Below are 25023 nucleotides of genomic sequence, written 5' to 3'. Positions count from 1 at the left end.
GGCAGTCACTTGCAGAAGATCAAAAGAGAGAGAGATGACTTCACCCTCAGATGTTAGCCCCGTTCCCTTCAAACTCCATGGAGCTTTTCCCAGGGCTCTTAGCACAGAGAGTGGAATCCTCCCCCGGGCCCACGCAGAATAGCGTCGCTCCAAGCGAAAGTCTTGCTGGGCGGGGAAAGATGCTGTGGAATCATAGGTGACTTTCATTCCACTTTGCTGGCAGTAGTTTTACCGAGGGGTTGTCTAGGCTAGAGTTTTTGCTGGTGTTTTAACTCAACTAATTGGTTGCCAAGTAACTCAACTTTAGTCATTGGGATTTATGACTTGTATTGCGCCAGTACCCTGGGAGCCCGGTCACGGTGCAAGGTGCTGCACAAACACAGAACCAAAAAGCCAGGCCCTGCCCCAGAGAGATCACTAATCTGGACACACCTCAAATGTTTGCAATTGGGGCTCAGCCTCTGTGACCTGGAACAAATGTCTGTGGAGTGTCCAGACTAGCTAAGCAGGTTGGTATATTGCTTTGAAATGTGATGGGACAATTAAAGGGCAAGACACCGAACCATTGAGGTGGGAAGCCGGTTGCTTTATTAAATGATAGACGAGGCACAGAATACATTGCGCGGCTCCTCGGGCATGCCTCAGCTGGTTTTACGAGCGTAGAGGACACGGCAGCAGAGCAGAAAGCTCGATGGGAGCGGCCGATCTGCGCCGTCCGCTTCAAAGCCGTTGGTGAGGCTTCAAAGCAACCAGCCAGCAGGGGAGCCCACTCGTCTTTGGGTTACACTGTATCATCTTCATATACTTCCCGGAACCGAGGACAGCCCCGCATGCTCAGTGATAGCTCAGCACAGGGAAGAAAAGAAAAAAAGGTCTCATTCTTTCTCGGATCAGGAGGAAGAGCTGGACAAACTCCAGAACGGTGCTTTCCTCCCTGGGTGAAGAATTTGAGTGACCATCACCCATTCATGATCGGTGAGGAAGAGGGCGAGGCCTAAATCAATGTGATTAGGTTGTTTCGTCCAGATCACCAGGAGGGGAGGTAACGAGCCATTCTGGAGGTGTTGGGCCATATCTTCAGCTGGTATAAATGGCTGTTTCTCCACAGGCTCTGAGGGAGCACTGCTGATATACCCCCACTGGGGATCTGGCCCATTGACTTCAAAGGAGATAGGATATACGCCAGCTGAGAATCTAACCTGGTGTATAGGCAGGTCAATGTGTGAATCTAACCAGCGTGCAGTGTGTCTCTCATCCCCCAAGGCATAACTGTCTGATCACTGCAGGTAGGGGGTGCAGGTACACGGGACAGATCTAGCAAGGTGTTCACAACAAGGGAGGAACATGCCCTGGAAAAAAATTTGCCTTCAAGCTCAGCTGAGTTCCTGACATCCTCCTCATTAAAACTAGAGGCAAAGATACAGGTGGTGGTCTCAGCTGTAGCCTGTATTGTTATCTTGGCCAATACCCAACCACGATTCCTGGAAACACTCTTTCAGACGTAGTATGTTTCAAGGGGCAAAAAGGACCATGTAGAATAGAGCCCTAGTTTACTCTGGGTGATGATTTCCCTCTTGGCTGGTATATTTCACATCTGATGCTGGAAATGGACAAGACAACCCCAGCTCAGAGGAGACCTTCATTGCTCTAAGAGGAGCACTGTCCTAAAAGGACGTGGGGTGGTTCTCCAGACCTGGCGTGTAAAAGCAACTGCAGCCTTTGCAACTCAGTAACCTTTGCAAGTGCTGTCAGAATGTATTTCGCGGTGGATCGAGGTCATTTTCCCCATTCACAAGCCAATGGGCTGTAGTCATTTAGATTAAAAGCAACAACAACAACAAAAGGCCGTGAAGGTCTTGTAAAGACATCGCATGTCAATTAAATACCTTTGTAAACAAAGCAAACAGACAAACCAGAAGACGGAAATTAAACAATTCTAGAGCCGCCATGAAGGAGGGAAAATGAGCCCGATTCTTATTTACTATAAGGCCTGCTCATGTAATGGGGCCTTACTAGGGATGTGAATTATAGTTATGCACTGCCAGAGTGGTGTAAAGTGGCCGTAGTACAATTGAGAGTCAGGTCCAATGCGTAATTTGTTGTATGAAAAAAGTAATTAAAAAATCCCTCCCAATCCTAAAAGCCTCCATGTTGCACCTAAAAGGGTGAATTTTCCCAGGTCTGGGAAAGGATATAGCCAATGCCTAGAGCAATGTAGAGCTTGTGTGTTACTCTCCGTGAACTGTGTACCCCACGGAGACAGGACTGGACCTCAAGCCCCTGATTCTACTTTGCTACATTCTACAGAAACACTGGAATTTAATCCTCAAGTGTTTAAAAAGAAAATCCAAACAAGTGTGTTAAAAAAAAAAAAATCATTACAAAATTGGTAAGTGTTACAAGGGTAAATTTCCTAAATGCTGCTTCCGATTGTCAATAGAAAATGGCCTATTTTAAGTTTAGAAGGGGGCCAGCTATTAGAGGAGACAGGTGAAGATACCACATCTGCCCTACAATTACATGGTTTCACTTGAGCAGAAGTAACAGCTGTGATGTGTCTATGGTCAGTGTGTCCCTGGACCCCTTCAGTCATCTTCTGAAGACCACGATTCCTGGTCATCTTTGAGCTGGAATTTCAGAGGCTGGCTGGGTCCCAGATGAAAGACATCGTCTCCGAAAGGGGATGGGACAGAGATGGTCTGAGCCTCAAGGTCCTGTCTTTGCATGTGAGCACTCTGCATCATGTCAGCGAATTTGCTGTTGTCGGTTTCGTCGGAGACCTGGCCTTTCTTGGAGTGTTCTTCTCCAGCTCCGTGGCCTTCTTCGTAGTCTGGCGTTTGCAAGGGGCTCCGACTTAGCATCGTTTCCAAGATGGGGAAGGCCTCTGGTTCCTCTCTGTGTAATTCCTGGGTGATGGTGACCTTCCCAAAGAATTCATCCCCAGAAGAGCTCACCTCGTGCCCTCTGGATTTTGCACAGTCGTTCTGATCGGTGAGTGGCTGCAGGTCTGAGATCCCATTCAATATCTGCTCTCCATGCAGCCCATTCATTTCTCCGTTGGCATTGCTCTCCGTCCACATGTGGCTGGACGTCGTCAGTTCCTTGGATTGTGGTGAGGAGTCCAGGACAGTCTCCTGCAGAACCCCTGTCTCACTCATGCCACCGTCTCTCCCCACCTCCTGGGTCTGGTCTGACACCTCAATCCTGCCTTCAGTCTGCTGTTCATCTCCAGCGTGCAGCTCCGAAAGCCTCGCGCCCAGCATCAGCTCTTGGTTAAACTCCAGAGCTTGCTCTACAATCTCCAGGATGTCCGAGTCTTTCATGACATCTGCCGGAATCTTTGCTACCGTCTCCATGGAGTGGTCCATGCCACTTTGATTCATCTCTGTAGGATCCTTTGGCTGCCCGGGGTGAAGTCCTCCGCTGACCTCTGGATCAGAACCCGGATGGGATTGGGTGACATTGGGTGACTCATCCTCCGAGGAGAGAGGGCTGCTAGAATCTGGACTTTCTTTCTGGCTAAGAGGCAGTTCCCCTTCCAACAGGATCTCTCCTAGGTCAGCCATGCTGGTCAACGGAAAAACCTTCTGAGCATCTTCAGGGTGTACGTCACCAGGCTCGGGAACATCCAACGTTCCGTCGCTCTCTGTTTGAGCACCACCTGCAATGCTACCGCAGTCGCTTGCTTTGGTTGGGAAACGATCCTCCTTTTCTGGCTCCCAGGTGAAATCCGAGCAGTGGGGCTTGCTCTCCTCTAGAGGAAACTCTCTACCCTCGCTTCCTTTGCCCGTGTTGCTCTCCTGTTCCACCTCCTCCTCCGATTCAGCTTCCAAGAGTCTCTCATCCCTTGGCACTTCAGACAGCGCCATGAGCATTTCTGGATCTTCTCCGGTGAGATTTGATGTTTCGACCTTGATTTCTTCGAAGTCCTCCAAAACCTCAGTTTCCTCCAGACAGGGTGTCTCTTGGCTGGGTGCCGAAACCATGAAATAACCTCCTTCTTCCTCTGCGCGCTCTGATGTTCTTGCCAACACCGGGCCAGATTCATCCTCCTCATTGCTTTCCTTCTCTTGGGAGCTTGATGGTGCAGCCCTGCTCTCTAGCTGTCCTACGTCATCTGGGGAAACTGCAGTGCTTTCAGGGGCTGGTGGTGAATCTCCACCGTTATCACTTACTGGAGGTGGTTGGTTGGACATGGCCTCAGCCAGCACCTCCTTTTCATAGAAGCGCAGGGGTGTGCTATCTGGCAGCGTTTCCTCCAACATAATCCTCTTGCCGCTTTCCAATTCCTCCTCCTCCATCCCTTCCATTTTCTGGGAGGCATTGGGGGAGACATCCTCCAGGGATCCCAGGGAGTCCTCAGATTCTGAAAAGTCACCTGGTGCCTGGGAGGCCATGTCTATGTTCTCCGGCCTCTTAGGTTCTTCGCAGAGTTCTTCCTCAGCTTCACCCGCAACGTCTACCTTCTCCCAAGGCTCCTCCAGCACCTCGGTCTGTTCATCGCTGATTTCATGGCTTGGGGAGTCTCCAAGCTGTGGGGCAGGTTGGCTCTGGATATCTTCATGCTCTCTTGCGCTGCTGTAATGGTCTTCTTCCATCAGCTCCGTGCCGGGGCTGGCCTCCTGCTCCGCTTCGTTGTGTGACATTGGATGCTCACTGCCTATAAAGTGACCTGCATCATCATCATCATCATCTCCCATTATTTCTTCCATCTCTGCACCCAAACTGCCCTTTATCTGCTCACGTTCATTTTCTGTTACTCCTGTGTTGGTCATTATAGTGTCCGCCCAGGCTGGTTCTTGCAAAGCAATGTCAGCAGCTTCCCCTATCTCCGGATAGCCCGCTGCATCTTCCTTACCCTCCCCTTCCTGCTCCTTTGGCAGGTGCCTTTGATAGTCTTCTTCCACTTCTTCCTCTCTGCCCAAGGACTCCAGTTTCTGAACATTCTCCAGACCTTCGTTGGCCAGCATAATGTCTTGTTCAAAGCCGTTCTCTTGCAGATCCCCAACCTCCTCCTCCAAGGTATCTTTCTCCTGCTTTAAGTTTTCATGTCTCAAGCTGTTCTCATCTGTGTGGAGATCCTCGTGTCCTAAAGTTTCCTCTTCCAGCTTTGCCTTGTGTTCTTCACTGTCCCCTCTTGTTCTGTCCAGGGTCTCATCCCCCAGGATGTTTTCTTCAGCCTTTGACACAGTCTCATCCCCAAAGATGGCCTCTCTGATGCTCAAGAGCTCACGGTCGGAGAACATCTCTTTCCTCCCGTCCTCTCCTACTGCGGCATCAGTCTCATGAAGTGACATTTCCTGCTGCTCAAACTTTTCCTGCTCTTCTTGGGGGCTTTCCACAACCAAAACTGGGTGACTTTCCATGGGAAAAGCTTGAGTTGCTTGTATTTCCGCCTGCAGAAATTCACTTTCTGGCATCTCTGCTTGGAAGTTGTCTTCTTCATTCTCCCTGGAAGGGCTCCAGAGCTCTCGCCTTTCCTCATCTTCTGACAGATGCAACGCTTCTGTGCTCACCACCTCAAGGTCGTCTTCTCCGTGGTCAAACCCTTCCACATTCCCTTCCGTGACAGGTAGGTGACTGTGGCCACTTATTCCAGCCTCCCAACTCTTTCCCTCTGCTCCCGTTAAAACCAACCCACCTTCATCTAATGGACTTCCCCGCTCTGTGTTCTTCCAAACTGCATCAGTCTCCCCGCACATGTCTGCGCTCTGTGACCTTGGTGTGTCTTCTTCTTGACTCTCATTCTGCTTCCAAGATCTCACTTCCTCCCGGGTCTCTATTTCAGGCCTTCCCTCGGTGGCTAGAATATCAGGGATGCTTTCTTCATTCTGCTTGGTGGAAGGACCCAGCCCTGACTCTTCTCCGTCCTGCTGAGCAGAACTTTTCACATCCAGGAACTCCTGGATGGCTGCTTCCCTGGTCTCCTCTTCAAAATGGGGCTCTAGGCCACTGTCCATTTCATCTGTGGCTTCGGTGCCTTTGACTGTCTTGAGCTGCTCTGCTGAATGACTGGCTTCCATCTGGCCTTCAGAGTCAGTCTCCTTTCCTTCTTCCAATACCTCTGCACTGGGAGAAGCAGCTAGCCCGTAAGCCTCTTCCAGGGGAGCAGAGACATGAGAATGCACGTAATTTGGGGCCTTATCTGCTTGCAGAGGGCCGGAGTCCACAGCTGGTTCGGAGCGATCTATTACTTCCTTCAGGGCATCTTCCAATGCTTCGTTGACCAGTTGCCTGGGACAGAGCGAATCCTTGGGAGACAGCTTCCCGGGTGGTTCTTCGCTGGGATCTTTCTCGACCTCTTTCCTGGCTTCCTCGTGACATTCTTCCTCCTGGCCAATGTCACCTGCTTCCACCTGGCTTGCAGGTAGATCTCCACCTTCTGCTGCCGGGCTCCTGCGTTCCGTGTCTGGATCGGACCGTCCCAACGGCCGTGGCTCCGGCACTGCGGAGCGCATGGAGTCAAGCCGCTCGAACGGCTCCCGGGAGAAAGAGTGGGCCACCATCTCTGCTTCGGCGGCTTTGATCATCTCCCTGGCGTGGGACGAGCCCAGCGTGACGGGGATTGAATGGCCCGGAGCGGCGGTATCCCTCACCGCCGGGGCACTTTTCAGGAGTGGGGACTGAAGGACTGAGTTGATTTTCTGGAACTCTCTAGCAACGGGGCCGTCGCTCTTGGGGAGCACGGCGGCAACTTGCAGCTTGGGGGAATCGATTTGGTTTCTCAGTAGCTGTGTCTTGCTCTCTCCCTTCTGGAAGGTGGTGGGGCTCAGTCGGTGGTCCCAGGAAACCAGTCTCCTGCTCTCGGGCGTCACAGCTTGGAGTTTGCTGTTACTCACTTCCAGCTTGGCATCTGCAAAGAGCACAGAGGAAAACAAGCAGGATCAATATCCAGAAGTGGATCCCCAGGGAGAAAACACCAGCTACTCAATGGGTAAAGAGTTAGCCAAGAGAGGCAGACCGGGAACTGAAGTCTGGAGGCTGAAACCAGACAAATTCCAGTTAGAAGGCACGAAAACGAGGGTGATTACCTCTTGGAACAAACTACCAAAGGAAGTGGTGTATCCTCCATCTCTGAATGTCTTCAGGTGAAGACTGGCTAGCTTTTTGGAAAGATGCTTCAGTCGAATGCATGACTCCAATAGAGACGCAGCTGCTTATACCACAGGGATTATTTTTATTTAGCGTCTTTCAGAAGCGCCAACTTTCTGATTTCCCCTGGGGTGCTCGAACCCCGCTCTGCCCCAGACCCCGCCTCCCACTCCACCCCTTCCCCCAAGGCTCCACCCCCACCCCACCTCTTCCCGCCCCCGCTCTGCTGCCCCCACCTCTTCCTGCCCCGTTCCACCCCCTCCCCTGAGCATGCCCTGCCCTTTCTCCACCTCTTCCTGTCCCCCTCCTCTCCTGAACAGTTGATCTGCAGAGGACAGGAGGCGCTGGGAGGGAGGGGGGAGGAGCTGATTAGCGGGGCCTGCTGGTGGGAGCTAAGCACCCACTATTTTTTTCCCTGGGTGCTCCAATCCCGGAGCACCCACAGAGTTGGCACCTCTGGCGTCTTTCCTCCAACCAGCGGGTAAAATTCACCCCACAGTAGTGGGCCAGCACCACCCGAGTCTCAACTATTTTGAAGCCTTAAGTGGGACTTAAGTGGTGCAAAGTACTTGTTCTGGATGCTGGGCACGGGGATGGGTTTTGCCCCGTAGGCATCGAAGAATCGCCCATCTTTGGAATGCAGCCATCTCTGGGGTAGAACGTGACAGCGCACAAGAACGCTTCTCAAGCAATTAGGTATGGGATGGGAGGATTAAGAGCCAAACTCTACCCTCCCTTGCAAGCCTATTGACGTTTAACAAGGTGGTACAGCTGTAATTAAAGCAGAATATATGGATAAAACTTAAAAAAAATCACATTTTTTTTATACACAAGGAAGATGACTCTGTCCTACTCCACCTCAGATGGGCACAGTGACAGCTTGTTACTTAACAGTCATTGAAAACAAAAATGCATCAGATCTTTTAAAAATGTGAATGAGGCCTACTCTGAGTGCTTAGAATTACATTGCAGTATCTCCCCGAGACGCTAGCTTCAAAGACTTAATAACCTTTTCATGCAGATTGTTAGATGCATGAATTAGAAACACGGGGCTGATTACCGGGCTCCAGAGGAATCCAAACAATACCACCACCTTGTCTAATATCCTCCACCCGATGCATGTCAGCATTCAACTGACACCTATTACACCTCCCAACACCCTAGGTGTGGTGGTGTTTTTCTTAAAGCTCCAGCTCCATGAGTCCTGTGATTATCTCAGCTTTCATTTGGGAAAAAAAAGTTTCTAACCTTCGTAATTGCAGAGAAAACCTTGGAAACATGAGCCCTAAAGACTCAAAAACCAGAAGGAGAATACAGAGAACTTCAAAAATAGTATTTATAAAAAATAATCATGATTTTTAAGCCAATCTCATGATTTTGGGGTTTTTTTTGGAGAGGGCTGACTCCTGGTTTTTGAAGGCTTGGGGCTGGCAATGTTACAAATGGAGGAGTGAGGGGGGGTAAATAACTAAAGACCCCCTTTCTACTCCCTGTGCCCCCATCCTCCACCGTGGGGGACGTTACAAGGGTGCTCCCCATCGGCTCCTCTGAGAATCCCACAGGCTTGGTTCACACTCCTCGGGGATGAGAAGCTACTGCCCCAGAATAGGAAAGCAGGCGTGTCCACACTGGTCAGTGTGTGCTGTGTGTGTTCCATCTGTGACCGATCCACAGAGGATAAGTAGATGCCACCGATGGACGACGTCTGCACTGCAAAGACTGGCGGCATGGGCTACAGGGTTATAAAACTGCAGTAGAGACATCAAGAGCCTAGGCTCTGGGGACCCCGCAAGGGGAGTGGGGCTCAGAGCCTGGGCCCAAACATCGACAATGCAAGATTTAGCCCGAGCCCCGCGAACCTGAGTCGATCGACCCGGTCTCCGAGATTCGGCGCTGCGGGACTTTCGATTGGAGCGTGGAGGTAGCCACAGAGCCTTGGCTGGCGAGATCAAGCCGCAGCAGCTCATGCGGCTAGCTCTGGAGGCCTCCGGATCATGGCCTGGTGCGGCAGGGCTGGCCTACGTAACAGGCACGGCCCAGACAGCATACGGGAGCTGGCGGGGAGGGAGGAAACTGTCTTACCTCTGAACCCATTGACCAGTTTGTACTCTGCTGAAGGCATTTGCAGCCTGCTGCTCTCAGCTTCCAGGAGCGTCCTGAAAGGAACAATCAGACGCCGTATTATTCATGGAGTACAGCAGCTCCCTGAAGCCCCACCCGAGACCAGGCCCTGCTGTGCAAAATGCTTTACGTAGACAGCATAAGAGGCCTGTATAAGTTGTCCCCTGACATGCTCCAGTGGGGCGGGTGCTGTCACCTCTGCAGCCATCGCAGGGCTGTGGGACTGCCACAGGACCCAGCGATGGGCTGAAGCGATCAATAGCCGTAACCTCCCCCCAGCTAAATAAATACGGAGCCTGTCCTAAGGCGGAAGAATCATCCCAGGGGGGCAAATCAAACACAAAGGGCTGGCACTGAAATTCAAAGGGACGCAGGGTGAAAGGATCCAGTTTTGCTCCATTTCATCAGGGAGGAAACTGAAGCCCGGAGAGGGAAAGTAACTGGGGGACGGTCACCCCCCTTCCCCGCAGAGAGGTTGTAAAAAGAACAGAATAAACTCGCTTTGTCTTGTCGTATTGACTGCACGAACACAGCCTCCCAGCGTGGACCTGGCCTTAGACACGTCTGGGTAAATTCGAATTAACGCTGATAAAACCGAATTAAAGTCGTAGTGTAGACCAGGCCTCAGAGCAACTCGAAGTCTCACATCCCCCCTCCCGCCCCATAGCGAGGCAGGGCAGTGCGACACACGGGGAAACTGAGGCACACAGCAGCTACACGACTCGCCCAAGCTCACACGGGGAGTTTGTGGCAGAGCCAGACACAGAACTCAGCGAGTGTTCTGACCACTAGACCATCCTGCCTCTCACGCTGTCTGCTAGTTGGAATGTGCCAGGAGGGGGGGTCTCTTGTTGCGCCCCCCACCCAAGATCTTCAATCCTAGCCAGAGGCTGAGCGCTGACGGATGCACTGTGACCGCTATCGCACCATCACAACCCCCACATTCAGCGTAACCCTGGGGGCCCTTACGCGCTGGGATGTAGGTCATCACGGGACCCTCAACCCGGCAGCTTTGCCCGTGGGACGCGCTTTGCAATGCTATGTGCGCTCCGTCGCTCCCTTTCTCCTTTGCAAAATAGAACCCTCCCCTCCAACCGCCCACCCCCTTTCATCCCCTCACAATACCACCCGTGCACACAACACTACCCCGCTCTGCAGCGCTAGGGGAGAACCACCTATTCTCGAGACCCAGGCCCTCGATGACATAACGACTAGTCCTGGAGGGGCTCCCCCCTCCACGGAAGACACTATTCTCATGCTAATCCCTCCCTTCCCAACTATACATTTGTCTGGGAGCCATCTGGATGGGGAAGGTGGGGGTAGGAATGCAGCTAGCCAGCAGGTTCCCAGGGAACGTCCTTTGCGGAGGGAGGGAGCAGAGAAACGGACAATAAAGCCAAAGGCGCCTTTTGCACCCGGCCAATAAATGCCACGTTTCATGTATTTATTTATTTCTTAATCCCTTTGCAAAAGGGGCTTTAAAAAAAACCAAAAAAACAAACCAAAACTTTTGTGAGGTCCGGAGGCTCCGTATCTGTGCATGCTTCATTCTTACCCACAGGGAGCTGCCGGTCCTGGCTTTTTTCACGTCTACACTGTGGGTGCAACCGTGGGTCAGATGCTTGCTACAGCGACGGAAGGGATTTTTCCATCAATGCAGTTAATCTGGCCCTCCGAGAGGCAGTAGCTAGGGCAACAGAAGATTCTTCCATCGATCTAGCCCTGTCTACAGTGGGAAGCAGGTCGGCTTAATTACGGCCCCCCTGAGCGTCATTGCAATGTTGACTTTTAGGTACAGAGAAGGCCTGGCAGAGCCCCGTAGTGTAGATGCAGCTTCTGCCGACATAAGGGGTTTTTCTGTGGGGACAGGAACACTGTCGGGAGTGTGGTTTTTTCACACCGATGGAGCCATACCAACCTAACTTTTCTGTGTCGGCCAAGCCTTGGAAGGCTTAATAGGCAGCAGGTTTAAAACAAACAAAAGGACGTACTTTTTCACCCAGCGCACAGTCAACCTGTGGAACTCCTTGCCAGAGGATGCTGTGAAGGCCAAGACTATAACAGGGTTCAAAAAAGAACTAGATACATTCATGGAGGATAGGACCATCAATGGCTATTAGCCAGGATGGGCAGGGATGGTGTCCCTAGCTTCTGTTTGAAGCTGGGAATGGGCGACAGGGGATGGATCACTTGATGATTCCTTGTTCTGTTCATTCCCTCTGGGGCACCTGGTACTGGCCATTGTCAGAAGACAGGACACTGGGCTAGATGGACCTTTGGTCTGACCCAGTAGGGCTGTTCTTATGCTTTGCCAGCATAGCTGTATTGCTACCCTGTACCGGCAAAGTGCTCCAATGTGGACGCAGCTTGACCGGCACTGCTGCGTTGCGCTGGTAGAGCTGAAGTGAAATAAGCCGCGCTGGGAAAAGAACTGCTTTGCCAGTATAGCCAGCATCTGTGCTAGGCGGGATCAGACTTCTTCACCCTCCCCCGGCCCGGCCGACAGAGCTATGCCGGCAAATATTGGTAGCGTAGGCCTGGCCTATGAGATTTAGGAGCCTAGATCTGCGCTAACTCAGTCCTGGCCTACACTTAAAATGTAGATCTTCAGGGGTGTGATCAATTCATCCCCCTGAGCACCATAGTTATGCCGACCTAGACAAGGGGTCTCAACCTTTTTCTTTCTGAATGCCCCACAACATGCTATAAAAACTCCCGTGCTACAATAACTGGTGTTCTATATATAAAAGCCAGGGCCTGCATTGGGGGGGGGGAGGGGTAGTAAGCAGTGCTCCATGCCACAGGGAGCACCACGAAGCTACGTTGCTCAGGCTTCTGCTTCAGCCCCAGGTGTCGGGGCTCAGGGCCCCGGGCTTCAACCCCATGCGGTGGGACTTCGGCTTTCCTGGTTCTGCTTGGCGGACCCCCTGAAACCGGCTCTCAGCCCTCCAGGGGGCCCCAGACCCCTGGTTGAGAACCATGGCGCTGGACCATGACCACGGGACACACAAGGGTTGGGTGGAAGGAGCAGAGCAGTGGCTGTCATAGAATCATACAATATTAGGGTTGGAAGAGACCTCAGGAGGTCATCTAGTCCAACCCCCTGCTCAAAGCAGGACCAGCACCAACAAAATCATCCCAGCCAGGACTTTGTCAAGCCTGACCTTAAAATCCTCGAAGGATGGAGATTCCACCACCTCCCTAGGGAGCCCATTCCAGTGCTTCACCACCCTCCTAGTGAAATAGTGTTTCCTAATATCCAGCCAAGACATGTCCTACCATCAGCACCCCGGAGCCTGTGATACTCTGCTCCACCATCCTCTCCTTCCTCACCCAACTGATTCCAGAAGCCACCTGACCTACTCGGTACCAGATGACTGGCCTGGCCCACTGCAGGAAGGGGTGGAGAGCAGCTGAAAACATTCGCTGCTCCACCTGCATCCTCGCTGAGCCGCCTTGGCCACGTGAGGTGAGCTCGTTGGCCCGGTTAACGAGCCGTGTCCTCATTAGCAAGTGGCACAGCCCATCATCTGCCTTTCGGCCACACACAAACAAGAGGGAAGCAGGTGCGAAGCAAACCGGCGTTGGCCTGCCCCAGAGACTCTCACCCAGCTACCCCCAACCTGAGCCCAAAACCTCGTGTTTGGCTAAAGCATCTTCCAGAGATGTGAAGATTTCAAGAGGTGGAGAAGTTTCCACTTCCCTAGAAGCTGGATATTCTGAAGACCCTCTCTGCCCTGGTTGCCCGGCATTGGCTGGGAGACTGTGCGGATGACTGACATGCCAGGGGTGGCTGTCACCTGGGTGAAAGGAGCTGGCATCGCTCCATTTCCTAGTGGGGGGGGGTCCCCTACAGCCACCAGATTGGCAGCCTCACCACGGACTGAGTTGCCGCTGGGGGGGAAAAATGCTCCTCCAACCCCTCGAGTTAGTCTCTGACGCGCAAAGTGTGTGTGGGGGAGACATTGAGGGCTGGTGACGAGGATCAGACCCGGAGCCTTCAGAAGCAAAATGACCTCCCGTGCTGGGACACTGGGGTCAGTAGCGATTCAGAGGGGAGAGCGCCTCCTACTGACCACCCACCCCGCTCCCTGCAGCACAGCGCCCCCCAGCGCCATGACTCAGAGGGGAGAGCGCCCCCTACTGATCACCCACCCCGCTCCCTGCAGCACAGTGCCCCCTAGCGCCATGCTGAGGCACTGCGGACAGCCATGACTCAGAGGGGAGAGTGCTGCCGATGGCCAAAGGGGGAACAACTCACCTGTAGGTTGCCACCTCCAGACCGAGGGACATCTTCAGGTGCATGAGCTGCTGTCTCTCCTCCAGGACGTGAGCAATCTGGACTCCCAGGGCCTCTTTCTCCTGCTCCAGAGACTCGAGGGCCAGCTAGAAACGACAAGCAGGAGGGAGCAATGGTCAGGGCGCTGGCGGGTGACCCCAGCAGCGCTCTGGGACCGTGCCCACTAGCTCCCAAGACCAAAGCCTCCCACGAATGAAGATCTGCTCGACTGGAATCTAAAAGAAACGAACCCAGCTCCCCTTCCGCCAGTACCCGAGCACCTCCCAGTCTGCGAAGTACGTCCGCCTCTCTGCGAGGCAGGGCCGTGCTGCTATATTGAAGAGCCCGTTAATTCCCCGTGTAGGTACCTACAGACCGTAATCAAGTTACCGCTCCCCCTTCTCTGTTACCTAAAGAGACTGACTTCTTGCGTCAAGCCCATCCCATTCCAGATATCGAGGGTTCCACCCCCGACTGTGACCAAGGACATTAAAGGACAGGCTAGACCATTCGGAGCCTGCTCCCATCACTCGGACAGGAGAGCTCTTAGCACCACCCAGGATTGGGCCATAGATGCCCCGTCACCCCCAAGCCAGAGAAGGGCAGGCAGACGTGGGGGATCTCCCCACCCCCACCTCCGCTGCCAACCCTACCAAGGAAACAATGTCCTCCAGTAAAGAAGGCATCTGCCTGGGATGTCAAAGAACTGGGATCTAACCATTGCTCTGCTGTGACTTTGCAGTGGGACCCCATCTAAGCCCCTCTACCCCTGCGTGCCTCAGTTTCCCCAGCTGTACAATGGGGGAGGCGAATACTACACCCCCCCACCCCTTGTGTAAAGAGCTTGGAGATCTACAGACACAAGGAGCTCGGGTTTATTATTACACAGGGAGTGCCTAGCTCAAAAGCCACGGGCCGTGGCGGGTGAGGGGTTAAGGCTGGGTCTATTCTCCCAGTCTTGGGGCGCCGGCCGGGCCTCGGAGAACAATGTCTGGGGGGTGGGCGGGCAGGGCTGGCACCGTCTTTTGTAGCCACCAAGTGTTGATTAGCATCTAAATCAGAAGCCGGAAAGTGAAAGGATCAAAAGGTCACTTCGGCTCCTCGCATGCCTCAGTGGGCCGCCCGGTGTGCGGCGACGCTGATGGGAGACCGGAGTGGAACAGGAGGGAGGAGTACGGAGAAACACCAAGGCCTGCGTCCCAGGCGCCCCCATCCCAGGGTGGGGCTCCCCCAGCTCTGATCTCCGTTGTGTGGGGATCATCCCCCTCTCAGGTCATTTACCCAGTCTCCGTCTACGATCATGAGTGAATTCATCCCTCTGCAGCGGGGAAGTGCTTTTCTCTCATTTCATAGATGGGAGGCTGAAGTGCAGAGAGCCAGATTTCCAAAGTGACTTCAGTACGGGAAGATAACAATAAGCCCTGGCTCCTAATTAGAGCGTCTCCATCCCTAGATCTCAAAGCACTTTACAAAGCAGGTCAGTGTCACAATCCCTGTTTCACTGATGGGGAAACTGAGGCACGAAGCAGGGACATGACTTGCCCCAGCAATGACAGGAATCGGACCCAGGCATGACGCTTTCTTGAAGTGCCCCAAACCACAGGGCACCACATAAGCCCCCCGCCTCAACGGGAGAGAGATTTGCTGATGCTCAATTTGGGGACCACTCCCGGCCACCCCGGGAGTGCTTCTCAGCCCTGTGCCAGCCCTTACTTTGCCTTGCAGGTAACATTCAGTGCACCCCAATTCCTGAACCCCACAAAAGAGCATTCCCCCGGAGCATCCAGCCCCTGTCACTGGACGCTCACAGCAATTACCAACCTCGCTGTCTTCAAAGACACAGCGCCCACACTGGCTTGTTCGATTCAACTAAGAATTCACACAAGGCTTCGTATTACGGCACTGAGATCTACTTATGAGCAAACAAAGAAGCCTATTAACAAAGAGAGTTTTAAGGGATACTGAGAAAGGCCACTGGAAACAGAACTGGTGACAATAAAACAAAAGTAAAACAAGCTTCTAAGAGGATAAACATAACGTCAGGAAGCTACAAAAGGACTTTGAGGGCGAGAAAACTGTTCTAGCCAGAGTTTGGATCTTGATTTGACAGAAAAATCAGCAGATTTTCCATGAATCACTCCCCTCCGCCTGGAGTGTTCCTCGGGGAAATGGAGAGCCAAATGCCTTTTTGCTTCTCCTTCTCTTTCCCCCAAACTCACCGTTTTGACCCAGAGACGAGACAACCCCAATGTGGGTTTAGTCTCCAATGTCTTCCCATGCTAATTTCACATCCCTTCCCCCAGCGAGCCTGGCTTTTTCGGTTGACTTACGTGCAAATGGCGTTTGCTGTGTGTTGGTTTCCCAATGCTTAACTTAGAGTAGAGTCAACCCCATGCTCCAGGTGTCGCTACACCTCCCACTAGCAGACGCTGGGTCTAGATGACAGGGGATGGATCACTCAAAATTACCCTGTTCTGTTCACTCCCTCTGAAGCACCTGGCATTGGCTACTGTCAGAAGACAGGATGCTGGTCTGGATGGACCATTGGTCTGATACAGCATGGTCGTTCTTATGAGAGAACTATCTTCCCTCTTGTCTGGAAAAAAACCCTCTTTTTCTCTGTGTTTGGCAACAGACTTCAAAGCATAATCCTATCAGTGAGAATCCATAATTCCTCATACAGCATTCATACATACATTTCCCAATGATATTCATGACCAGTGTGTCAGCGGCTTTCACTGGATACCTTACAAGACACTTTCTGGATAAATGCTGTGACAGAAATATACTGGGCCTCTGTGTCCCACCAGATCTCCTGGGTCCCAGTCCAATGCACCATCCCCCATGCCCCACATTTCAGTGGGACCTTATCTGCTTACACACATCTGCAAATCCCACAAGGCACCTAAATACCTTAGAACACCCAACCCGCCGAGATTAAGTGACTTACCCCAGGTCACACTGGAAAACTGTAGCAGAGCAGGGAGGTGAAACCGGCTTTCCCCAGTGGCAGGTTAGGACACCAGCGACTGCACCATCCTTTCACCCTGTGCTGGGCTCTCTTCTTTCTCTCTGGAGGTTTTCACACTTTCCCTTCCCTGCTATCCCAAGGCCCGACCCCCAGTCAGAACCACTGAAGCAGCTGTCCTTGTAAAGCAAGGCCGTACCGTAGGAAGGCGGAGCTGCTGCCAAGCCAGAGTTTGCAGCAGTGCAGTATATGCTGGTATCAAGCACGGGGGAGCCTGCGCCGGCAGATCTCAAAGGAGGCTGGTGTCATTATCCCCATTTGTCAGATGGGGAAACTGAGGCACAGGAGGAGGGAGTGACTTGCCTGAGGTCAGGTTGGTTAGTGGCAGATCTGGGAATACAACCCAGGAGTCCTGGCACCCAGTCCTCTAGTGAGATGGGTCCTTTGGAGTACATGATCCTGCCACTCCCCTCCCCCTGTTCCACTGACAAGTCACAGGATCTCACTGGAAAAATTTGTTGGGAGAGGGAATAAATTTTTTCCCCTTTCGAACCCTGCAAAATGGAAACAACTTCAAAGTTTGGACCAGCTCTGGGTTATACACACAGTGTGAGACACAGTCCCTGCCCCAAAGAGCTCTCAGTCGTCAAGGGGTGGGGAAACTGAGGCACGGAGCGGTGCAATGATGAAGCAGGCCAGTGACAGAGCTGGGTGTAGAATCCAGGTGTCTCGGTGCCAATTGTAGCTGGCCCTCTAGGCCCCAGGGACTGTAGCTGCCAGAGCCAGCTGCTGCACAGAGTGACCAGATGTCCCGATTTTATAGGGACAGGCCCGATATTTGGGGCTTTTTCTTACATGGGTGCCTATTACCCGCCCCGATTTTTCACACTTGCTGTCTGGAGTCCCACGCCCGGAAACACCTCCAGCGAGCCCTCTCCCCAGCTCAGATCACAGCTCCTCTGTCTCGAATGGCTCTTTCCCATGTGCCTCTTCGCTTGTGGTTTGCAGGCAAGCCACTGGTCCCAAGCCAAGTTCTCCTATCAGATTTCTCACCGCCCTTTCCCCATACAGGAAATAATCACTCACCCTTCCTTCCCGAGGGATAGGAATGAGGGGCTCATAAGTCATCACTAATGATCTCTTCCTCCCCAATCCAATGGGGTGAGGGAGGGAGGGGAAAGAGACATGCTGCCTGGCCTAATCACCTTCTGCCCAAAATGTGAAACCGACAAGGCTGCCGGAACCCCGGATCCAGTGACACCAACATCTTGTTGAGAGTGACAGCTTCCCCCATGGGCACAGGGCAAAACACAGAGCCTGTGGTTTCCTGCTCAGAGGCATTAGAAAACACTATGGCAGTAGGTTTAAAAGCACCTAAAATCAATTCTTCCATGCATGGATTAGGGACAGAAGGAAGAGAAGGATGAATGAGAAAAAAGCAGAAGAGAAGAATGAGAAAGAAGAAAAAAAAAGAAGGAGAGAGGGAGGAAGGAGAAAGAGAAAAGAAAGATCCTAAAAAAGAAAAAGGAAGAAGATAGAAGAAGAAGGAAGAGAAAAGAAAGGCGGAAGAGAAGAGTGAGAAAAGAAAGAGAAGAGAAAGAACTGGATTGGAGTGCTAGGTTGCTGATGAAGCCAGGCTGTGGGGGTTCAGGCATGTTTTTGGGGAGCCAGCGATCCCAGAGGGGAGGGGAGGGTGAGTAGGGTAGAAATCTGCTACTACAAACCCAGCAGGAGGAAGTCTATAAAAAAAAAATAACCCTGCACTGTTCTAACCCCATTCCTCAGTCATGAAACAGCCTCCCACCCCGGAGCCTTTTTTAATTCCTCTAACACACCAGGCTGAGGGCCGCGGGGTGGGGGGGAATTCCTGGCTGTTCAGATTAGCGGCCCCTAGTAAAATTTAGCCCTGAACTTTCACAGCATTCCTTGACCCTTTTCCATGCTGATAAAAACCCAGCGACATCCCTTCTCCACTGAATTATTTTTGCAGCTGTTCCGCTGTACAAAGCCAGGCGAGATTTCTTCCCCTCCTTCGTCCAGTTTTCTGACCACAGTTACCTGAACCAAACAGCTGCTAGGACAACTGGGACTAGAAGATGATGGGGGCATATGGAGGCCACGGGCAACTCGATCTCTTTTCCAAATGAGGTCTGGTCTCTTTCGACGGGGGTTCATTTTGCAGCATTCTCCATGGGGGTGCAGGAGAGATCAGAGAATCAAAGAGCTGACTCTGTGAAACTGGCCCAGTCAGCAAGTTGTGAGCCAGATGCCGATCGCGTGAATCTGGAGAAACTCCATTACAGTCAATAGGGTTACTCTGGATTTACACCAGTGTATCTGAGATGAAAAATCTGGCCCTAGTCCCGTTAGCGAATAGTTACTCCAGATTTACTCGGTTGTGACCAAGCTCAGAATCTGGCCCTAACGCCATCAAAGATAGTAGAATTCCTGCAGATTTAGACAAGTGTATTTGAGATCAGAATTTGGCCCTTGGACTTCCAAACCAGAAATGAATCCACCCGAAATCCTCGTGGACCAATCACACCTCTGAACGCTGGGGCCAATTTCAAACACCCTCAAGATCTGAATTTTGGAAACAGCCCCAGGAGCTCATCCAACCTCCTGGATCCCAAACCTGATGTGCCGGGCCTGGTTCTGATCCTAGTTACACTGGTATAAACGCAATGGCGTTACTCCTGCTTTCCAAGCAGCCAGATTCTCGCTCCTGCTCAAAATATCCCAGAAACCTAAGATGCTCACTGCAGCCGCCTTTGTTCCACCGAGATTTTGCGGTGGGAGGAATTTTTTTTCTAGACAGCAACACTAAGCAATCGAAGCATCTCTCATTTCAGAAAGCTTGGGGAGGGGAGAGTGCTGGCATGCCTGGTCCCTGACGGTTGTATCCTCTCTCTCGTTCTGAAAGGGATGAACCCAATAACTGGGGCCATGTTGGATCCAGAGTGTGAGAACCTAACTTGCATACTGTGGTGACAAGGGATAGACAGATGGGTGAACTGATCATCTACGACTGTGAACAAAGCAGAAGCTGTGTCCATAAACTCATGAGTGACGCTGATTTGTACAGGAGTTCGAAGGGACTCATTTATGGCCCAACTCCCTGTGAACGCAGGTGATCCAAGATTTTAAAGCAGGGTGCACCTGTCAGTTTAGTAGTTAAGGTAAACATCCCCATATGCTCCATACCCGGAGATTGGCAAAACCAGGGCTAGGCTGGGGGCTTGCCACACCCTTTTGTTTCCGATTCCAGGAGTTGCTGGGAGTTTCCCCTCACCCCCACATCGGACAGTCCCACGTTCACACGCTAAGAAAGCCCCAATTCCAGGCCGCATTAGTCGCTTGTTGTTGTTCGCAGAGCTCGACCGACGTCCAGTTCACGGACTGCGTCCCATTCCCAGCCCCATCAGTGCTACCCTGTGAATGTTAATTGGACTCTCATGGACCGAGGGAGGTAAGTGTCGTTGTCCCACTGTTAGGGAGGGAGAAGCGGAAGCACAGAGAGGGAGTGACCCAGAGGTCTGGGCCTCCAGGCCTGTACGTTAGCCACTGACCCACCCACAGATTGGTGCAAGGCTCCGATCCACAGGGGCCGGTTTTACTGCTGAGGCACACAGAGGTGGGGATAGAACCCAGGAGTCCTGCCTCCCGCTTCCTCCTGGATGTAACCATTAAATCACACTCCCTGGCATAGAACCCAGGAGTCCTGGCTCCCAGTCCCCCCAGGCTCTAACCACTACAGCACATCCCCTTTCCCTACAAGAGATAGGAATAGAACCCAGGAGTCCTGCCTCCCACTGCCCGTGGATCTAAACCATTGGAGAACATTCCCACCCAGAGATGGGGATAGAACCCAGGAGTCCTGCCTCCCACTGCCCCTGGATCTAACCATTGGAGAACATTCCCACCCAGAGATGGGGATAGGACCCAGGAGTCCTGCCTCCCACTGCCCCTGGATCTAACCATTGGAGAACATTCCCACCCAGAGATGGGGATAGGACCCAGGAGTCCTGACCCGCAGGCTCCCTGATTCTAACCCTCCAGCTCACGCCAGGAGTCCTGTGCACAGCGAGCTGTCTGTAGGGAGCGAATGGCTCTGTAAGTGCACGGTGTTCGCTCTCCCTTCTCCCACCCCCACGCCCGCCTGCAAGAAGAACCCTGACCCACCTGGAACTTCTCGGCCTCCCCTCTCTGGTCCTGCCACTGCCTGGAAAGACTCTCTTCCAGCATCCCCTTCCGTGCCTTGAGCCCAGCCAGCTCCTTCTCCAGTTGCTGCAGATGCAGCTGGTTCTGCCGGTTGCCTTCCACCGCCTTCCAGAGATTCTCCTTGGCCTGGCACAAGGAGCTCTCCAGCTGGGAGACCTCACTCTTGTAGGTCTCCACCGCTCCCCTCCAGATCTCCGAGAGCCTCTTGGAATAGTCCTCCACCTCCACGGGCTGGAAAGCCACCGGCACGGCACGGAAGTTCTCCAGGCTCTGGGAGAAGCTCGCCATCTCCTGCTCCAGCCCGGCTTTCTCCTCCTCGTGAACGTCCACCAGCGCCTCCACTTCCTTCTCCAGCTGGGTGGCTCTTTCCCTCAGCCAGATCTGAGCCCGTCTCTCCTCCTCCAGCTCCTTCTTGCTCAGGGCCAGTTGCTTCTTGGCTTCTTCCTGGGCCGCCCGCTCCTTCTGGCAGCGGCTTTTCACATGCTGGATCTCCTCGGAGAGGTTGTCTCTGGTCAGCTCCGCCGCGTGCTTCTCCCTGAAGGCATCATCCAAAGTTGCCCTCAAGGCGCTCAGCTCCTCCTCATATTTGCACCGCCAGGAGCTCTCGGCCGGCCTGTCCTTCGCGCTCTGGATCTCCGCTCTCAGCAGCTCATTCTCCTCTTCCAGGAACTTGACCCGGGCCAAGTAGGCTTCCAGACGCTTGTTGAGGTCCCACATCTGGAGAGATTCCTCCCCTAGGGCTCGGGCTGCTAGGAAGCCCTCCATGCTCTGGTCCACTCCCGGCGCGGCTTGCCAAGAACGTGATCTGCTGGACGGAGAGGAAACAGAAGGGAGCAAGTGGCTGGGAAGGGAACAGAGCTGAGCTATTCATACTCCCGGGCAGCGGAGTGGGAGGCCCCTGAAAGTCAGCGAGAGCATGCAGTGGGCTTTAACCCTTTGCTGCCTGGGATGCCTTCAGCCCAGGCACATTTCTGAGAAGCAAGTTGGCCAGTGCTGGCTGGGGAGGGCGCAACATCTCTTCGGTGCCCCCGACGCATGACTCCGCTTTGGAGCGAGACACTTTAACCGCTGATGGAGAGGCTTAAGCATGCCCCAAGCAGGGGCTCTGCTTAAACTGCCAGGGTGTCCCAGGCAGGAGAGACGGCTCGGGAAAGCCGGGGGAGGGAGGGGAAATCGATATGAAAAGAGGTAGCGCACAAGGCAACGGGCTGGGAATCAGGACGCCTGGGCTCTGCTATCTTCCTGCTGTGTACCCATGTGCAAGTCCCCTCTCGCTGCCTGTTTTCCCTTCCGCCCTTTGCCTGGCTTGTCTGTTTAGACGGCAAGTTCTCTGGGGCAGGGGCGGTCGCTCATTATATGTCTGTACAGCGCCTGGCGCAATGGAGCCCTGATCGGAGACGCTACAGTAATGCTAATAATCATAATAAGCTACTCACGCTTTTGTCACTTTCCTTAGTCCATTGTTCCCTAGAGGCCAGGAGCTACTGAAACTCACCCATCTGCAGAGGGGACACCCCCCGAATCCCCACTTAAGTCCCAGGGCTTGGATTCTAGTGGTCTCGTGTTCCCCAGGCCTGGACTGGCCCTTGGCACATCGATTCGTTTCACTGTAACAACCTGGGGATTTAAAGGGGGAAAACATCATGGGAGACGTTCTCCGTGGAAGGATTAGCATTAAGGTGGCACCTACGTCTCAGCATCCTTAAGGCTGGAGACTGGGCTGAGAATCCACCAAACTCATTTCACACAGGGCACTGGAAATGGAGGGGAAAGAACAGTAGATTGTGTGTGTATACCTAGAGAGAGAGACAAAATACCCATTAAGTGGAGCAGGGCAAAACAAGGGGGGAGGAAATTATAAGACGTTTTCCAAGTTGTTCCCTTTTTTAAAAAAAAGAATGTTTCAATTAATTCCTAAACGTTGACTTTTTTTGAAATTAAAAAATAATAATAATAATTTGCCAGGGGAAAACTTCATCGATGATTTTCCTGATTTTTTTTTTTCAAATTCTGTCTCATATTTCAACCAGCCCACCCATTAATCCAGTCATCTCTCCATTTCAGCGACTTATCTGGCCCTCGTTGCCACAACGCTGAAGATGTTTATCCCCACAACACCGCTCTGAGGCAGGGCACTGCTGTTATCCCCATGGCATAGATGGGGAAACTGAGGCACAGAAAGACTCAGTGCCTTGCCCAAGCTCCTCCAGGGAGTGCACTAGCTCCTAGGGATCTAAGCACAGGATCATCCTTGTTAATTTGGTTCCAGGCAATACTCTTAAGGAGGCAGTGGTGCTTAGTGGCTCGAGCACGGTTCTGGTTTCAAACGAGTAGCAAAGCCAGGAATTACTGGCCTCTCTGTGCCTCAGTTTCCCCCTCTGTACAAGGAGGATGGTGTGTGCTGTTAGAAAAGCTAGCGCGCATTTGCAAAGCTCTTTGGAAACACAAATCCCTAAGTAGCCTAATTACTTTCCGCATTATTTTCCTCCCCAAACTCAGAAAAATCCTTCTAGCCAAAAAAAAACCAGCGCCCGGCTTGCAAACGACACAGGGAATTCATCTCAGGAGTCTACGGAGCTGGATCCCTGGGTACTACTCTCTTTAGCACCTTCCCCTTCGAACTTCGAGTCGGCCTCAGCTCTGCGCTTCCACCTCTCTTCGCGCCACGCCGGCTGGGAACCGCTCCCCTGAGCCTTTGAAACTCTCCCCCCGTTGCAGCATTGCCTGCGCTCTCTGAGGCCTCTGGAGTGGAGAGCCCCTCCCCCCCGCCAGCCCCCCACTTCCCAAGGCGACAGAGGCCTCTTACAACAGGGAATGGGGGCAGATGTCTGAGCCGTCAGGATCCTAGAGCGTTTGCCTGTCTCTGGGCTCAGGAAGATCAAAAGGGGTTGCTTGGAAACAGCCACTGGGAGTGGCGGGGAGAGTTACGGGGGGCCGGGGGGAAGAAAGAAAGGAGAGAGAGAGAGAGAGAAAGTTTCCCCAATGATGGCTGCAGAATCCCCACACTGCTCTTCTGGGCCAGGCAGGATTAAGGCCGTTCCCAGATCACACCCTGGGCTGACAAGGCCGTCACGCCGCGCTCTCCCTCCCAGCCGCCGCCTGCTTCTTCGAAGCCTTTCTCCTCGGCCGTGGTGCCCCCCGGGGAAGCAGAGAGCCGTCGAAGCCCCGAGGCTGGGCACGTGCCATAAAGCTTGGCACACTGATCTTGGGAGCACCGGACGTTGGCACTAATAGCGCCCAGGCGGATGCCCCAACGGCACCGTGAGCTGGGGCGGCCGACCGGACGGTGTTCCCTAGGGAAGGGAGGTGGCTGCCGCTGGGAAAGTTGCAGGGCCGTACACCGGGGGGGGGGGGGGGCATAGATCAGTGTTCTTCATTGCAAGGCCCACGAGCCAGTGGCAGCTCCTATCGACCCCAAGTGCAGCTCAAGTTCCCTGCCGCGCAGCAGCTGTAAAGGGCCTCGCAGCAGGGACCTGGAGAGGAGAGAGGTGGGGGGTGGGTGGGAACTGGGGAGGGGAGCAACTGGGGCTTGCAGGGCTGCTGTGGGCCTCTCCCCCGGCCCCGGAGCCCCCGGGCGGGCTGCCTGCCGGCAGGGGGGAGAAAGAGGCCTCTGCCCCCAGAGGTAGCTGCTGCCGGCAGGGAGAGGGCTGGGGGGAGTCCTCTGGCCCCAGCCCTAGGGCAGCCTGTGTGCACCCCAAACCCCTCATCCCCGGCCCCATCCCAGAGCCCTCACCCCCCCCGCATCCCAACCCCCTGCCCCAGCTTTGAGCCCCTCCCACACCCCAAACCCCTCATCCCCGGCCCCACCCCAGAGCCCTCACTCCCAGCCAGAGCCCTCACCCCTGCACCCCGCCCTACCCTGGGCCACCTCCCACACTCTGAACCCCTCGGCCCCACCCCGCGTGGCTCTCACATGGAAGGTTTTTTGCCAAAGTGGCCCCCACTTCAAAAATAGCGAAGAGCCAAGCGAGCCCCAGGGCAGCGGAAAGGGTCAATGCAAGCCACGACCCGCAGCGATGTGGCCACCTTCAATCCGCAGCTGTGGTCCATTGTGCAACTGGGATCAAAACAGTCCCTTGTGTCTTGGGACCTGCAGCCACTGCAAGCGACTTGCGCCGGGACTTGTGGGGAGGTCTCTGCGCAGGAGCCTCCCAGCCAGTGGCCAGCATGGCTCTAGGTTGCAAACTTTGGGTGCCCCTGCAGCAAAAGAGAGAGAGAGAGAGAGAGATCCATCATCCCTAGTAAAAGCCTGTCCCCCCATACTGTGCATCCCAGCTGCAAATTCCTCTCCTTCCAGATGTTCCACTGTTGATAGCACCAAGACAGAGACTACTAGCGCTAG

At 53.5% G+C, this 25023-nt stretch overlaps 1 protein-coding gene across 1 annotated transcript; it reads right to left on the bottom strand.

The window, feature by feature from the left end:
• Window positions 1-565: 565 nt before the first annotated feature.
• Window positions 566-21446, bottom strand: NES (nestin). The gene is made up of 4 exons (XM_034756474.1): window positions 20643-21446; window positions 13475-13599; window positions 9175-9248; window positions 566-6853 (listed from the first exon to the last, which is right to left on the bottom strand). Exons 1-4 carry the CDS (start codon window positions 21444-21446, stop codon window positions 2586-2588), a joined length of 5271 nt encoding a protein of 1756 aa, XP_034612365.1. The 3' UTR covers window positions 566-2585.
• Between the last annotated feature and the right edge of the window lie 3577 nt (window positions 21447-25023).

This window comes from Trachemys scripta, chromosome 24, assembly GCF_013100865.1.
Source record: "Trachemys scripta elegans isolate TJP31775 chromosome 24, CAS_Tse_1.0, whole genome shotgun sequence".
NCBI lineage: Eukaryota > Metazoa > Chordata > Testudines > Emydidae > Trachemys > Trachemys scripta.
This window is presented reverse-complemented; position numbering and strand designations above follow the sequence as displayed.